Below are 18,962 nucleotides of genomic sequence, written 5' to 3'. Positions count from 1 at the left end.
ACTTTATCTTATTAGAATCTAAATCCAAACTTTGGTTCTGTCAGCTTTATGATGCTGCTTGAATTCTTCCCATTTTGTCCCGATCTAGTGTGTACCATAACACTATGCTTTGTCTCACAAGGCTGAGGAAACAGGAGTAAGAAAGTTTCTACATGCTGGATGACAACTAGGCATGAAATACTGAAGCCAGTTAGTGTGAAAAGCAAAGCTGTTATAATTGATTGAGTTGTCCTAAACATTCTTCAGTGATTTCACACACACACAACATTTCAACACATTTCCTATGTGCTCCTGTTCTCTGCACCCCACCCCGTTGCCCGCCCCCCTTCTTGAGAAGACTCTTTTGCCTTTACTTGTCCGGTGTTGACACAGTAGTTACCCCATAAGGGAACACCCACTGTGGACAAAGAAATTTCAGATGACATCACCTTCCTTTACCTGCATTTTATAGCTATGGAAATCAAAAAGCATATTCAGTTTAAAAGAAGTGGAGCAGCCTGAGGAGTTTGTGTTTCACTATCACTGTTACACCGTCATCTTTACCAGCTTCTGCCTTAGGAAGATTGCTTCTTGAGTCTCACCAAGGTAAAGTGATACTTTTTTTTTATATGTTGAGATATTGTGATGTGATAAAGTGAATTCCCAGGTGTAATAGAGCTGGATCTTTGATGGAAGGTTTACTAGTTTGGGTTTTCACCATGAGGGCTTTACTCTCTAAACTCTGAAACTCTATACCCTTTACCTGTAAGAGCCCAGACAGAAAGTGTAAAACAAGAAGAGCTTCCAGGTAAAAAAATGTTCAATTGATCATTTTTTTTTTACTTTTTTATGATTTCTTCCTCTGTCTTCCATGCTGTCATGATTCGGCAGTGATCGTTTCTGACAGAACAGCACTTTGGACCATACTGTGAATCAGGCACCTGCTTTTTAGAAGAACAGTGCTTCGGGCCAAACTGTGAATCAGGCACCTATAAATTAGATGTTTACTCGTGTACTTAGGCATAAGACACCCCTTCATTCATGTCATTTGAAAATTTGACAGCATTTCCCATTGTTTATCTGGATTTTTACTTTAATTCTCACCAGAAAGTGGTTTCTTTATAAAAAAAAACTAGCTCTGAATTAGCCTACGCTTCAAAACGTTTTTCTTTTTCTGTTGTGAAGACTGCATTGTAAGGCGCAACATGAACTGGTCGGTTGAAAGGTAATGAAAAGGCTTATTGTGTCGGCTGTTCTGTGTGCCAACGAGTGACTCGGAGATATCGAGAAAACTCCAGGTTGCCAGCTGGTGACCTACAAGTGTGTTGGCAACTATCTATAAATGACATATTTGCACAAATGTTGGTCGATGTGCAAAAATCAAGAACCTGCACCTTTAACTGCTCTCAGGTATCGAGTTATCTCTTATCTCAATCTCGTATAATAGCACATGCATTGTACAATCTTGCCACTGAATGGGAATGACTTGAAGTGGAAGATAAGCATGACATAGTTTGGGCAGACATAGGCACAAGAAAGAAAGTAGCATAATAGAAATGGAATATATTAAAAGTTTGAAAAATGTAGGCTTTATTGAACAATGGTTAAAAACAGAAAATGTGTCACCTCTGGGATTTTTATGTTCTTTTTTTGCATGTGAAAACAAAAGAAAATGCCTTTTTTTGGACTAATAAAAATGTAGTAAAAGAAGGCATTTACATTGTTTCATAGCTATTAAGTTTTCCAATTGCTTGCACTTAACACTGGTATAAAGTTATGGTTAATTTTTTATTCTTCTGTCCACTTTTCTCATTATTTTCTACTACTTGTATTAGTGTGCCATGTGGTTGATGCTCAGTACCAAGTCAGATCTTCGGTACTGTCATTCCTAAACTTTTCCAAAAGAATATTAATATAAAAAATAGTGTCATTTTAATTAGAATTTTTTTTTTTTTCATTTTAGATTTTTCCCCACATATTCCTCTAATAACTACACACCTTCCCTATATGTTTCTTTATCAGATTAGAAGACAAAAGTCTATTGAATTATTTGCTGTAGTTACAGAATATCAACAAACTGAGAGTAGAAGTAGTTCACCTGGGAATTTGTTTGTATTCAAATGTTCATATCAGATGCCCCAAGTGTGACCAAGGATGCAAATACTGTTGAATGCGGCACCTTCTGAAATATGAAAATTTAAAATGTAACTGTTCCTCACTAAAACAAAAGGCTGCAGTCTTTTATTTTAGCTGCATGAGAATGAGGAATTAAACGTCAACATTTGCATATTCACTGCGTAGTTCAGCAACAGACAGGTTAAGCATACAAAAGGCTTAGTCTATGGTTTAGAGGGAGATTTTGTACAGAGACAAGTGAGAGCAAGGGTCAAACACGGATCATTGTGTTTCCCTTTGCCAGCTCACCTTACATCTAAACACAATGCTCTGTGATTTTCAAAACTCTTTAAAGGTTCAGCCCAAAGATTAGCTTGCCATTTGTATTTCTTTTTTTGCTCTTATCATTTTCTTGTAAATGGTCTAAAATATCTCCTTACATTCTTTAATGCTCAGTGAACCAATAAATGAGTTTGTAAAACAACTTACGTGTAATACATGTATACAGACCTGAAAGTCCCGGAAGGGCAACTCTGATTATTTTTAGGATCGTGTAATATTAGTACATTATGAATATCCTGTTTTCAGGTCACACGCTGGCTCAGTGTGCCTAAAATCAGGCATATTTGTCATGCTTTTAACTTAGGCTTCTCACTGTTGAGTTAAGGGGGATGGTTAGGGTTGTTGGTTTTTCCCTCTGACAAGTATCCAGGTGTTGTGTTTGCTAACATGTCTCATCATGTGGTCCTCAGGCCTAAACTTGTCCCACACTGTCCCATTGTTCAGCAGGATGGAAGTGTCTGAGTTTATGTTTTGACTAAGTCATGACTTAATGCTAATACATAATTTATGCCTTTTTCTGAATGGAAAAGCGATGATGTGGGACAGATTTGAATATGATAAAATGAGAATTTGTTTACTATACACTTATGCATGAGCATGTTTAAAATCGATACACTACCCAAACTGTCTATGCTAGTTTATTAGAGTGTGTGTGTGTGTGTGTGTGTGTGTGTGTGTGTGTGTGTGTGTGTGTGTCCAACCTGTAAAAGAGAGTAGGGTTCCATTAAATTGTCACTCACACATCAAATTTTACAATGCGCTACACACACTCTGTAATCTTCCCTGGAGATTGGAGAAGGAATTTCCTCAAAGACAGGGGCAAGTGTGTTATTTTAGGAAGATAAACTGTCATACTCTGTTATACAGTTTTATTTAGTTATACACCCTGAGTGAAAAATGGTGCACCAGAAAACAACAGCAACAAAAAAATACATATATTAATATATTATATATTAATATATTTATATAAATGTGTTTGTTAAAGTGTTCAAGATCAAACTAAACCAAAGGAAAACATGTAGAGTAGATAGTTATAAAACAATTGAAAAAAAAAATTAATCATTGTTTAAAGACCCAGTGAGCAATCCAAGGATGTAAACCTTATGAGAAATCAACAAGAAGCCATTGTCTACTGGTCACTGAGCATCATATTATCAGATTATCATTAATTTAATAATCTTCCAGTTGTAAAGGAATAATTAATATGATGATTATCACAACAATATGCAAAATGTTTCTCAGGTATAACTATAGTCATAATAATCAGTCAATAAAAGTTTTGTAAAAAGCTCAGTTGAGTAGAAGATGTGGGCTTTGGTATCGTAAAAGTAGGAGCTTTTTCAGAATGACAGTTATAGGATTGGATAAGATGGGAGCAGGAGCTTGTAGATGCCAAAACAGAAATATGATCCACAATCATCAGGAGTGGGAAAGGAAAATACTTTGTCTCTAAGAAAATGAAAAAGTATTCTCCAATCTCCGGTGTAGAAATTCACCCTCCAAAAAGAGAACACATCTACCAAAACCCTGAATGCTTTAGAATGGTCTAGTCAAAAGTTTAATTCAATTGAGAAGCTATAGCAAGATGTAAAAATTGCTGTTCATAAACAGTCTCCACCTATATTACTTTGCAAAAAAGGAACAGACAGAAAATCTACAAATGTGCAAAGCTGGTAATTAATGCCAAATTGCAGCAGTTCTACCAAAGGGGTGGTCAATCATATGCAACTAACAATTGTGTGTGTGTGTGTGTGTGTGTGTGTGTGTGTGTGTGTGTGTGTGTGTGTGTTGTGTCGTGTGTGTGTGTGTTTTATTATTCATTAACCTTTGTGTCACAATTAAAATATTTTTCTTACATTTTAGACATAATGTGTAGATCAAATGTTGAAAAAAAATTCCCCAAAGCCATTCCAGGGTGAAACATTGCAAACCATGATGTTTGTAAAATATATTTCATATTAGATTAGAATAGATTCAACTGAATTTTCATTGCACAAGTTACAGTACAAGGCAACAAAATGCAGTAAGGTTCTCGTCTGTCAGGAAACTGGGGTGTTTCGACTCCGATTGAGTCTAAATGTCGGTTTATATTAAGTCTAAATTTTGGTTGACATTGAGTCTAAATGTTGGTTTATATTAAGTCTTAATGTTGGTTAACTGACAATATTTAAGGGACAGATGCCACTCAAGTACAAAAGTTCTCTCGACTATAGTCAAAACTGAACTGCTGTCAATTGACTTTTGTACTTTCTTGTTCTAGCTTGTTTCAGCCTTAGCCATCTGCCTGGGAGCCGAAGTACAGTGGAAACAGCTGTAAAGGATTTTTAGAAAACCTATCACCATCATCAGCCCATCAAGCCCAACCAGACGTCCTGCTATCTCCAGACATTTTAACCACTACAGGCTCAATGAGAACATCTGCTGAATGCCTGGTGAAACACCAGCTTTAGTCAGACTGAGTGTTGCTGTGGAATTTAAAGAGATCTTGGGTTGACGGCGTCTGCTACCAGTGATACCAGACCATAAATTATTTTGATGCATCCTTTTTTTATACACCTGTGCCCTTAAAAGTCCTTTTCCAATTTGAGATAAAAAAATGGATACAGTATCTCTGAATACATCCCTGCAGTCTGGAGGTCACAGCGTCGGCACGGAATCTCCAAGTCTGTCCATGAAATCATGGGGCTTTACAAACGACAGTGATTCTTGTCTAAGCCAACACTGGAACTTCTTCTTGGCTGCTAACTTCATCGGTGTAGGTAAGTCGATCTGGCTAAGAGCAAAAAGATATCTATCAATACTCAAAAGCTGTGCTTCTCGTTCTGTTCTTGTTGAGTATAATAAAGATCAAATAAACATTAAAGTTATAGGAGCTTGTGGTTAGCAATGATTCAGTATCAGTTTTCATACGCAGACATGAAAGCTTTTCAAAGGAGAACTGTTGTTTACACTGGTTGAAGCACAATGTCTTAATGTTCAGTACCAATTATGAAAAAACTACTGTCTTTTTGAAGCTTGCCGAGCCTATACAGACACTCACACTTAAACTGTCTTATGTCTTCATAATGTCTAAATAGTAATGACCCACAGACATGTGTAATAATCCTTACGAAAGGTCTTGCTGATTATTTGAGCTCACAGTTTTTAATAACTGCACAAGCAATTACAGAGAACGCATTACTAATGATTTGTTAGCATTATTTAAAAAATGCCTGTCAGACACAGTGTTCTGGTTCTGCTGTTTATAAAAAATGAGAACAAAATTTGCATATACAGGTAGCCACTGAATTACGATAGTTCAATCTTACAATGACGACAAAATTGTACAAATCCTTTCAGTTTTGTGCGGCAGGCAAATGTAGCGGTGTACTGTATATGTGGTACAAAACATTGGGATGCTGCCAGGATGTAGACATTCCCCTAGCTCTTGTCTCTCTCATTTTGTTGCCGTACACTGATTAGTCTCATCAGCTTCAGGTGTGCTTCCTACCACTCGTTTCACCAGGCTTCGACCTCCATTCTCAAACCGTTGCTTGTGCACTGCCACATTTATAAACTGTATAGTTTATACATTACAGTACTGTAAATTGCTCTATTTTGCAAAATTGTGTACTGTATTTATTAACTTATTAACTTATTAACAAATTACAGTATACCAGCCCATACCAATCACAATTCTGTGTAGACTATGTCTTGACTTACGATGGGGTCTTTGTAGAGCATCTCCATCGTAAGTCAGGGACTACCTATATGTAGAGGGTTGTGGTATAGTTTGTAATTGGTAAACATTTATTCCGTTCACTGACCACTCAAAATGAAAGAATTTCTAGTTAATTACAGTAAAACCGTATCTCCATCTTAGTTGTAATAATACAGAATATTTACAAAGAGCTGGAACTTTCTGGCAATTGCTATGGCAGCTATGTATAAAAGGCTGTGTGCTTGCACACTTTAGTTACATTTCTGCATTTTAGCAAATGGAGGGTAAATTCCACTGCTCTTTTTAAAATGACAGATTCTTATAGAATGTTCCATAAACAATAGCATGTAACCTTGGGGATTTGTGCGCCTCTGTGGTAGGAATATGTTATTACAATTCAAATGGAGAGTTAAAACAAATTTGAGACGATTCAAGGCAGTGACCCAGACTTCATCCTGTATTTTGAATAGTATTCCTGATGTAGTCTTTTTTAAGGGATTAGAGTGCTTTGTCAATTAAAAACTGAATGACGGGAAATGCAGCACTAGAGAGTGCTTGAGAATAATTATAAGTTAGACCTAGCGATCATAATGCAAATTCATGCTCTTTTCCAAGTTTTTAGATTTAAGAATTTTGCTCTCTCTTACTGCTACTCCTACAAGCTATTTTTGAAAAAAGTAAACTGTTTGCTCTTCTCCAGTGCATAGATTTGTCCTATAGTTGTGAATGCCATTTTTAAATAATCCCTGATGCATACACAAGTATTGTATTGACAAACTATCATATTTCTAGTTTGCCTGTACACCACAGATTTGATACCACCATTTTCGATGCAGCCCAAGCATATAAGGATATAATTAAATAGTGCCCCAGTATTGCTGAAACATAACGAGAAAGCTGTTTGGCTTTGAATTGGCTATTTAGCACTCATACATGCTAAATAGTTCATTAACATCAGGCAAACCCATCCAGTGAATCACCTCTGGTTGCCAGTTATTTATTTATTTATATTCCCTGATCTGTGTCCTCTCTGCATTATTGCCTAATTTGCCTAGTTTGTTTTGCAACCTGTCGAAAATATTAACTATGAATTGGATAGTGTTAGCATGCAAGTCAAAACGCAGCACATTTACGGGTAATTTACACAAAGTGGGTCTGCAGTCGTCTAGTCTGAAAAATAAAAAGCAACAAAATAAACAAGTCCTGTTAGCCTTAATATGGCGATCTTGGATGCTTTATATTCTAGATTCAACAAAGCTTACAAAATGGATAAATTGGTTGATACTCTACAGTCTCATTCGCTAATGTCCCTTCATGATAGAGAACAAATATATGCCTTCACTGTTGAGCAGGAAAACTATAAAGCCCAATTCTAAATCCGTCCTAAATCCTCTTTCATCTGATAAAATTGTCTCTTTCACTCTGTCTCCTGTTTGTTTCCATTCTTATACTCTCTCTTTCTCTTGACTAGCTGCCAGCTCTGACTAGCACAATGTGGGACATCCTTTTCCTATGTATGCAGTATGTGACAATAGATGACACAATGTTTATGAGATAGTGTCAGTCAGAACAGCTTGAAATCCAGACGCAGACTTATTTAGTCATTTTGAACATTTGAAATCTGTGTTACCAGTTAATACGGTTATTTATTTGTTTATTGATTTTTAATCTGTTTAGCACATTAGCTTATTATGTATGTCTCATATCACCTGTTTTCTTTCATTGAACCATTGTCTACACACTGTGTAGCATGAGTTACAAGGTTACATGGCTTCAGTTCTGAAACACGTCACAAGCCAGTATTTACTAACAGGGGATGTATTTGCACGTAGGGGTATTGGAGGTACTTAAAGAGTACTTTGCAGAAAAGAAAAACTTGTGATAAAATTTGCATTCGATTATCAAGCCTGTATGTGGTTGGAAAAGCAGCTTTGCTAGCTAACCCAGACTAGGCAAGCGGATTTAGCAGCCTAGCATGTCTATGCATTTCGAAAATAGGAAATCTGTTTATTTTGTTGACAATATGTAATACTGCATTTTGATGTGGTTGGTAATAAAAAGTTTCAATACGGTTTTAGATGGAATTCTAAGATGGAAAAAGCAGTATGAACCAGCTATTTCTAAACCGGCTGTGGTGTTTATTTAAAAATGTCACTTTGTAGCTTTGACTTATTTTTTTCCTCTGTGCTCAATGCATTCAGTAATTCCATAACACATTGTGCTTGCTTTATTTGAATCTCATAACACTGTAATAGGAATTGTAATGGAATGCATCATATCAATCATTTCTGGTCCTATTTCTTCTGTGAGGTAGGAAAAAAATACATTCATGTCATGACATTTTGAACAGACTTCATGCTGCACATCAGTACATTCTAATGGGGATTATAACCACACAAAGAGATCTTCTAATACCTCTTTAATCTTCCATCTGCTGTGCTGGCGGGCCTTTCCCGTTTGATTTCCAAGCCATAATTGAATGACTTCAAACTCACATTAATCCGACCCACAGCGTGTACCAACAGCCCATGATCAGGTGTGGCCCGTAAGACAATCTGTGGCTTTGTTCAAAAATACGTCCTACATGTTACTGCCATATTAGCTGTGTCGTAATTATAAGTCAGCCTCACGGATAAACTTTCTAATATATACAGAGTAAGTAGTTTGTGTAGCAACAGGTACACAAATACAGTGTATTCAATGTCTTATCATTTCCTACGTCTACTAATAAATACATGCCATGTCATAGTTATGACTTTATGATTGTAAGTAACTTGTAAGTGTGACTGAGTCACTTATGTCACTGTTATGAGCTTGTTGTTAGTGTTTGAGTAAGTAGCAGATGATTAGCTTTGCTCACTGTTTAATGCATGTCATTGCTTCAATACTCACTGCATGATGCTATGTTCATTCTATGCAGTTATGGATAAAATAAGGTGCTGCAAAACACAGTACAACACACAGTACAACACAGAGCTCAAAACATATATAACACACACACACACACACACACAAACACACACACACACACACATATATATATATATATATCTATATATATATATATATATATCTATATCTATATATATATATATATATATATATATATATATATATATATATATATATATACATATATATATTATATATATATATATATATATATATATATATATATATATATATATATATATATATATATGTGTGTGTGTGTGTGTGTGTGTGTGTGTGTGTGTGTGTGTGTGTGTGTATGTGTGTGTGTGTCTTCTTTTGTGATATAATGCACTATGCTGAGTTAGCGATCATCTTGGATTTTCTTACATCGAGGTGATCACCCACCATGTCTGGGTTACGGTTACCCATATATGGTGTCAAAAATAGTAAACACTTGTCTAGACACTCCATTTTGAGGCGTCTGTTTGCTGAGTCGCTATTAGCAAAAGCATTTGGCTGGAATATAATGTCATTTGAAAAGCTGCTTCACACCGTTTAGTGCAGCTTTGACTACAGTAGAAGGCATTATACCTCTACACCCTGTCTGCTTTGTGAATTATACCACCTGAAAAAAAAGATAATATTCGATGATTCTGTTAATCTACAAATAATCTACAATTAATCTACAGAAACTTGCATGGCTTTATTTGCTTGTTTAATAAGAAAAAAAATTTCTCAGTGTGGGGTGAATGTAGCATAGCAAGGAGGGCTATGATTTCATTTGGTTAATGTAGTTGCAGTTGAACCCACCATTATCGAAGTGTATATTTATATATGAATTTATGAATAAGTTTAATTGAGTTGGGTTTTATTTAAAAACTCAAAACCAAGTGTAATGTCTGTTTGGAAATAATGTGTATTAGAACTAATCTCAAAAGCTCAATTCTAATTAATAGACAAATAGGATTGTATTCTTGTAAAAAAAAAATGCTAATGAAATAAATATGTACTGTACATACAAGCAAACAAACAAACAAATGAATAAACAAATAAAGGAATTGAAAATCACTGGTTTATGTTATACTGATTAAACTCATCAGTTCCCAGTAGAGGGCAGGATTTGTTTCATGTCCCATATAGTGCATTTTCCCCCCACCATTATAATTACTAAACAATGCTATCATGAACATCATTTGTTATACTGTAAACCATGAAGATTAGATCATATTTACAACTGAATTGCTTCAGGCATTAGTCAGTGCTGGCGCTTACTTGGAAATGTTTACAATAGAAGCTTGCTGATGCGTTTGCTTTTTTCATGCATCCCATTTATAATCCGCCCTGTGTGTGTATGTGTTTGTGTTGAGTGTGCTGTGAGACTGTACTGAATATTACTTCTTCTTCTTAATTGGTGCTGTAGCTTTCAGTAGGACATTAAGAAGCTACTAATGTAGAATAAATTTTAATAAAAGGCCGTTTTTATTGTTATGTTTATTGCACGCACACACACACACACACACAGATATATGTAATGTTGATGCCATATATATATATATATATATATATATATATATATATATATATATATATATATATATATATATATATATATATATATATATATACACACACCGTATTTTTCGGACTATAGGCCGCTACTTTTTTCCCACATTTTGAACACCGCGGCTTAAACAACACATTTTTTTAAAATGAATTTTTCCTGGGTTTTTCCCGGTTTCACAAACTTCAAGCCAAAAAACCGAACCCCATAACATTAGACCAATGAAATTTCTGAACGGAAACGAAAAAATGCACCTCACCTGTGTTCTGAGCTGTACGGCATCGGGAGAAACGCACGACGATGCCAAAAGATAAACTCCCGAGAGAAATAGTTGTGAAAGGAAGGAGGAAGACAGTAAACAATGACTTTCTTGGTCGGCTACTGTTTAGATACAAGCCGTTGTAACGCATTGAGTCTGGGTCAAGGGAGAGCTCGCTAACTCCAGTTGCAATAGAAATCATATAAGCACAGACAGGTTTCCAAAACCAAAATTTTTTTTGCCAACAGCGTTACGGGTTAGTCAAAGAAAATTAGAAATGAGCATCAGAAAATATTAAGGACATATTCCTCGGTCTTGCACACATGCAGTAATACCGGAAAAATGCGCCGAAGACTATTCCCAAAATACCTCTATGCTCCTAAGGGAAGCGCAACATCTTTCACCCATTACACAGTGTAACAGACACTGCCTGAGCAAAGTTCATTAGTTTCAATGTAGACACCTGCGGCTTATAGACAGGTGCAGCTTATTTATGTTTAAAATAAAAATCTTTGTAAAATTCAGTGGGCTTTTATATGGGTGCGTTTTTATAGCCTGGAAATTACAATATATATATATATATATATATATATATATATATATATATATATATATATATATATATATATATATATATATATACATATATATATATATATATATATATATATATATATATATATATATATATATATATATATATACATATATACATATACATATATATATATATATATATATATATATATATATATATATATATATATATATAGAGAGAGAGAGAGAGAGAGAGAGAGAGAGAGAGAGAGAGAGAGAATATGTGTTGTATTATATGTATGAATGTATATATTCTCAATGGCCACCCCATTTCCTACACATTATGCAGTAGCTATTTTTAAATAGGACAGCATTTCTTATGGGAGGACTTGAAGCGTTGAAGTAATTAAATATATACAGATTCAGAGCTTTCGCTTGTTAACTTTCTTTTTTTTTTATTTTCTCCTGGAGACAAAATGTGCACATGGAAAATATGAATTTGCATGTCATCTCCCCAGATTTTAAAACTATTAGCTACAGCTTATTCTTTCCTCTCCCTGCACATCTGTTTGTTTTTGCTAAATTTTTCTCACACCATGTTTTTTTTTTATTATTGGTTATTACTCTGGGAAACAACGTGGACCATCTGCTTTCAGGAACAAGAAAAATAATGATTTGACAGTTGTATATACCCAGGAGAATTAAAACAAACTCTGTTCTATAATGATACAGTCAATTTTTTTTCTCCTTGTCCAAAGTTTCTCCTTGTCCAAAGGCTTTATATCCCAGTGGCCTGGATTTTTTTTTTATCCAAATAAATCTCCTGTAGCGCTGGACATTTGCGTGTTTGATAACATTTTAACAAAGCTGACATGCCCTTGAAAATTCCTTCTTCCACGTAATAATTTATACAGTCCTTCTTTGGGGTTTAACTAACTATCCAGGGGCAAAGGAGAGAAATTGGATAGCTCCAATTCGGGACAAGCTATTTCTGGCTAAATACTATAGTTTGCCCTTGCCAATGAAGGAGGACTTTTTAGCACGAAGAAACAAAAAATACTTCACACTTCCAGAAAAATTGTTGTGTGTTCCTTAATTGCATTGTTATTCATCAGATCTTGCAACAGTTGGAGGAGGAAACAAAGCTGACTATATTATCATGAAGTCTCTGCTTCAAGCTGTTAGATTTGGGTCTGTGAAAGAGAAGTGTACTTTCCTCTACAAAAATATTGTGTGTAGGAATGCCAAATGCCTTTTGAAGTTATTGGGTTTATGCCTCAGCACTTTGTTTTAGACCTCACTGATGCAAGTTAGGTGAAATTTCTAATATATTGTTTTTATTGCTTATAGCAAATTTCTATTTTATTTTAAACAAGAGCAGCAGGATCCCGTTTTGCATATTTATTTAAATCCCATAATCTGAAAATGCTTTACACATACAAAAGTTCTGATAAAATATAAGAATTAACCTATTTACATGAATGTGTGCATAATAAAGTAAATATAAATGTATAAAAGCAATCAATCAAATCATACATTATTATAAAAAGTTAAATGGCATTGAATAATCTGGATCATTGCTACCAAACACTGTGCGATTATTCTAGTAGTTTTGGAGAAAATACTGGAAATTCAGAATAATGTATAGTTGTATTTCATAATTTTTGTTATATATTCTTGATTTATATTTGCAGCATTTGGCAGACGTCTTTATCTGCCCTCTATAATTCCCTAATCTGCATATTGCAGACTATACAATCAGTCTTAGCTTTAAGCTGTTAGACATTGGTCTAAAAAAGTGAATTTCTCTTCAAAAATATTGGGTGTTTCTGAAACTCTGGGAAAAACAGCATTTTTTTAAATTGTAAAGCAGAAAGTAAAGAATTGATGAATTATTAATGAGCAGCTGTGTTGTTAATAATAGCGAACTTTGCTATTGATGAGTTGACCTGTTCTGATATTTGCCATGTAGACAATATCATGAGTTGGAACATCATCTGATATATGACTATTGACTGGTTTACTGCTTAAAAAGCATCTGCAGCAGAAAAAAAAAGAAAAATCTAATGCAAATCAATATCAATATGAAGAGTTATGGAATGGAAATGGAATAGTGTATAGTGTTATAGCTCATGCGTCACACTACAGCCTCAATTTTTAATACATTATAACAAAAAGTGTTCTGCTCATTTTCTTGACTTTGCTAATAGACTTTTTTCATTACAAATTCCAGTACTACTTGCACTACATGGGCAAAAGTTTGTGAACAATTGGCCATAAAATTCATATGTGATTTTAAACATCCTGTTCCATTTTTAGTCCCCATTTGCTCTTATAATTCCCTTCATTACTCTGAGATGTTCCACAAAATATTGGAATGTAATTTGGAGATTTGTGCTCAGCCTCGTTAGTAAAGTCAGATACTGATGTTGGTTGAGGAGGCCTGGGTTGCAGTCAGAGCTCCAATTGTTCTTAAAGGTGTTAACTTTAGCAGGCAACTCAAGATCTTTCACTCCTACCCATATAAACCAAATGACCATGAAGCTTGCTTTTTGCATTTCGTTCAAGTGAAGGGAAATTTAATGCTACCCCATCCTATACAATGCCTTACCTCCAACTGTGACTTGTAAATGTTGCAAGTTACAACAGATTACACAGAAATGGGCGTAAATATATTTCACGTCAATGTATATAAGGTGTAATAAGGTTTTTCTATTTGCACGTGCAGACGAGTGTTGGGAAACAGAAGGACCCCTAATCGTTGCATATTATCAGTGAAAGCAGATGTTGCTGTAAATATATCCTCGGTTAGTGCTCAGCTTGTGCTCTCAGCAGGCCGTAATGTTGCAGTTAGGCTCCTATCAGACAGCCGTATTGGGGTAATGTGAATGGCCATCAGCGTAAATTTTGCTCTTAGTCTGGCACAGAGATGCTCTGCCCACAGTTATTAGCTGTTTTGGCTTAATACTATGCTTTTAGAAAGATATTGTGGCCTCTTTGGGGTGTCCAAATCCCTACTTAACACTGATCTACATTTAAGATATACAGTGAGGAAAATAAGTATTTGAACACCCTGCTATTTTGCAAGTTCTCCCACTTAGAAATCATGGAGGGGTCTGAAATTGTCATCGTAGGTGCATGTCCACTGTGAGAGACATAATCTAAAAAAAAAAATCCAGAAATCACAATATATGATTTTTAAACTATTTATTTGTATGATACAGCTGCAAATAAGTATTTAAACACCTGTCTATCAGCTAGAATTCTGACCCTCAAAGACCTGTTAGTCTGCCTTTAAAATGTCCACCTCCACTACATTTATTATCCTAAATTAGATGCACCTGTTTGAGGTCGTTAGCTGCATAAAGACACCTGTCCACCCCATACAATCAGTAAGAATCCACCTACTAACATGGCCAAGACCAAAGAGCTGTCCAAAGACACTAGAGACAAAATTGTACACCTCCACAAGGCTGGAAAGGGCTACGGGGAAATTGCCAAGCAGCTTGGTGAAAAAAGGTCCACTGTTCGAGCAATCATTAGAAAATGGAAGAAGCTAAACATGACTGTCAATCTCCCTCGGACTGGGGCTCCATGGAAGATCTCACCTTGTGGGGTCTCAATGATCCTAAGGAAGGTGAGAAATCAGCCCAGAGCTGGTCAATGGCCTGAAAAGAGCTGGGACCACAGTTTTCAAGGTTACTGTTGGTAATACACTAAGACGTGATGGTTTGAAATCATGCATGGCACGGAAGGTTCCCCTGCTTAAACCAGCACATGTCCAGGCACGTCTTAAGTTTGCCAATGACCATTTGGATGATCCAGAGGAGTCATGGGAGAAAGTCATGTGGTCAGATGAGACCAAAATAGAACTTTTGGGTCATAATTCCACTAAACGTGTTTGGAGGAAGAAGAATAATGAGTACCATCCCAAGAACACCATTCCTACTGTGAAGCATGGGGGTGGTAGCATCATGCTTTGGGGGTGTTTTTCTGCACATGGGACAGGGCAACTGCACTGTATTAAGAGAGAATGACCGGGGCCATGTATTGCGAGATTTTGGGGAACAACCTCTTTCCCTCAGTTAGAGCATTAAAGATGGGTCGAGGCTGGGTCTTCCAACATGACAATGACCCGAAGCACACAGCCAGGATAACCAAGGAGTGGCTCTGTAAGAAGCATATCAAGGTTCTGGCGTGGCCTAGCCAGTCTTCAGACCTAAACCCAATAAAGAATCTTTGGAGGGAGCTCAATCTCCGTGTTTCTCAGCGACAGGCCAGAAACCTGACTTATCTAGAGAAGATCTGTGTGGAGGAGTGGTCCAAAATTCCTCCTGCAGTGTGTGCAAACCTGGTGAAAAACTACAGGAAACGTTTGACCTCTGTAATTGCAAACAAAGGCTACTGTACCAAATATTAACTTTAACTTTTTCAGGTGTTCAAATACTTATTTGCAGCTGTATCATACAAATAAATAGTTTAAAAATCATACATTGTGATTTCTGGATTTTTTTTTTTTAGATTATGTCTCTCACAGTGGACATGCACCTACGATGACAATTTCAGACCCCTCCATGATTTCTAAGTGGGAGAACTTGCAAAATAGCAGGGTGTTCAAATACTTATTTTCCTCACTGTACCTTTATTCGTCCCACAGTGGGGAAATTACTTTGTTACAGCAGCAAAGGAAAGAAATAAAAATAAAAATATTTATAATTTATAGCTGATGTAAAGTTCTGTGAGTTCTGTAATCAGATACTTATTTCCACATTAATGATGGAATTTTCTTTCTAAGTTCTAAGCTAAGTTACACATTTTGGCATTCTTTTTTGATTAAGGTTATGCTTGCAGATTATGGGTTTTGCTACCAGTATTATTATAAAATGTCAATTTTAGGCAGCAAAAAATCTAAAACTGTCAGGGATTCACCCTGCCACGCCCCCCTCTGTAGCTGTCAGGGATTCACCCTGCCACGCCCCCGTCTGTAGCTGTCAGAGATTCACCCTGCCACGCCCCCCTCGATAGCAGTCACGCTGCTTCCCAAGATTACCGACAGCTGTGGCTCATGAAAGATCAGACTACATAGACTCACGTTCTTGAGTCACAGGCTGTCGGTCGTTGTATTGTCATGCAGGTAAATCGCGCGGCTGCTCAAACGCCGGGATTCACCGCTGGCTATTTCTCCGAACTCCATTTCCTTATTGAAGTACTCATTGCCGAAAGCTTTACTTGCATTGGGATTAGGCGTTTGACATTCGCGCTCATAGTGGATACTTCGTTACGAGCGGATGTCTGGGTTTGCTTTTGTTTTCATTGGTGTATGAGTGTTTTGTTTTTTGCACCTCAATAAAGAACATGATTGGACTTTATCTGCTTCCGCGTCTGCAGCCTGACAAAAACGGTTCTAAAGGGGAGCTTCTAAACATGGATATAAATTTTAAATTCTAAAGTCTAAAGACTTTTTAAAGTCTTTATATATATATATATATATATATATATATATATATATATATATTAATCACAGAACAAATAAATTGTGCAAAAAAAAAAATAATCTATAAAATTGTCCATATGTTGTATTTAATTAAAAGATATTCTAAAGAACATTACAGATTTACAGATTGTTCTTTAAATTATAGGCACTGGAAATTTCTTAACTTGACTTATATTTATATGTATAAACTTCATGATATCTTGAAATGACCCATTTCCAGAGACCTAAACAATAAGGATTATAGAATGTCATTACTTCACTGAAATAGTAGACATATTACACGATTAAGCATTTGTGTTTATGTATATATTTTAAATTATTTTACAGGATTCTTGTGCTGTGTACTAGGCAGAGTGCTAAAAACCCTAATTACACACTGAGAATGATGCATTATTAGTATTGCAGGAAGGCTAATAAGCAATAGACTGCAGTTATTATGTGGATCTGATCGCTGGAATAATCAGTGTTTTATTGTAAGTACAGCTGCTGTGCAAGAACAAGGCATTTAACCCCCAACTGCTGCTGCACAATGTAATCTGTCGATAAGAAATTGAATGTTAATGTGGAAACTGAAATATACAAAAGAACTCGTTTGCTAATTGGTAAATCAGAAAGTGTTACTACCAGCCATACAGGTGGCCCTTTTGCAAAAAAAGAAAGAAAAAAGAAAGTGAACAGTAAAAAAGTGAATAAAATGTGTTTTAAACTTGAAACTCACATACTGTATATTATGAATCTAAGGGAAGTCATTGAAATATGATTTAGCAAAGAGTCTTATGGAATCTTCCAGCACTGAAGCAATCTAGAACTCTTTTTTTTATCCTTATTTTTATTTTGTAGTATTGTGCAATTAGGACAAAACCAATGTGCTTCTGTGTTTACATGTGTATACATAATTCATTATTTGACTAAGGAATTAATGCAAATGTGTTGCATTGTGACATATCTAGACAATAGGTGAGTTATAATGATTTTCTCCGTACCTTTTCTTATTCCTAAAGGAATGTGCTGAAGGCTGTAGTAAAAAACTTTAGGACCAAACTAATGCATAAACATTAGTCATTTGTTTGCGAAGCTGCTACAAAGCACACTTGTTTTGCATATGTGCTTTGAGAATGCTATGAGCTACATTTGACTAAATCTTGAAACTACAAATAAAAAAAAAACAAAACTAAAGAAAACTCTCAACTAGGAAATCTTACTTAGGATGGTTTTGCTGAAGTTCAGGAAGTGATGTCAAATCAAATATGAATGCCCTTAGCATCAGTAATAAACAAAAAACAAAAGCTTTATGCATGTACAATTAATTGCTTCATACACATCAAAGTACTAGAACGCAGCTTGTGAGATTTCTGGCACTGATTATACAGCTTTGAGGAGTTTCTCTCCATCTCTGACATCAGTTAAATGCAAGTTGTTGATTAGACTAAAGAGGAGATAAAAACATATAACATAATTTGCTACTATTAAAATGCATTTCTACATGGGGACAATGAAACGACTTACATTTCAGGGTATGCTACATCAATATTTGTTCTTCCTTCCACACCTGATTCTGGAGTGCCAGTCCATGAAGGAAGAAGCTCCAAAGATAGACATCTTTTTCTTTTTTTAGATGCAGAGCAGTGAAGCAACGTTTAATTTAGGCATTCTCCTCTCCTTCTAAACCCCTCACTACATCACTTCAAACAATACAGAGGCTCAAGGCAGACACTGAAATGCTCATTTGTCACAGAAAGTGGAACTAGTGCAAAGAGTGAAGGTCTCGTTTGAATTCGTTTTAAGCAAATGTGATAGACATGGTGTGACATTGTAAAGGATTATCGTCAAGTACGGTGCATTTTATATGGAAATAAAGTCTTCTGCCAGTTGCCAGTGCATTTAGAGCAGTTTATTCCCACTGCATCTTTATAATCACAGCGACGGCGTTTAAATAGCTTTTGCAATTGTTCAAGTGAGTCAAGCTCATATACTTTTTGCTTCAAGCTCATATATGCAATTTGCATTGCATATCAGATCTGCTGTTGTGAAATAAAAGACT

At 35.7% G+C, this 18,962-nt stretch overlaps 1 protein-coding gene across 2 annotated transcripts in view; it reads left to right on the top strand.

The window, feature by feature from the left end:
• The window catches only part of plch2a (phospholipase C, eta 2a), a 130,289-nt gene that overhangs the window by 774 nt on the left and 110,553 nt on the right, over window positions 1-18,962 (top strand). Inside the window, exons 1-2 of one of the 2 annotated variants that reach the window (XM_083554647.1) lie at window positions 400-585; window positions 4,697-5,195. In XM_083554647.1, the coding sequence (XP_083410773.1) occupies window positions 5,033-5,195 (163 nt within the window). In that variant the 5' untranslated portion in view covers window positions 400-585; window positions 4,697-5,032. Of the gene's footprint in view, window positions 1-399; window positions 586-4,696; window positions 5,196-18,962 lie in introns of those variants that run through there. The other variant, XM_083554646.1, reaches the window with a different exon arrangement.

Source organism: Silurus aristotelis (genome assembly GCF_946808225.1).
Source record: "Silurus aristotelis genome assembly, chromosome: 11".
Taxonomy (NCBI): Eukaryota; Metazoa; Chordata; class Actinopteri; order Siluriformes; family Siluridae; genus Silurus; species Silurus aristotelis.
Note: the sequence above shows the minus strand (reverse complement) of the source record. Positions and strands in the feature narration are given on the sequence as shown.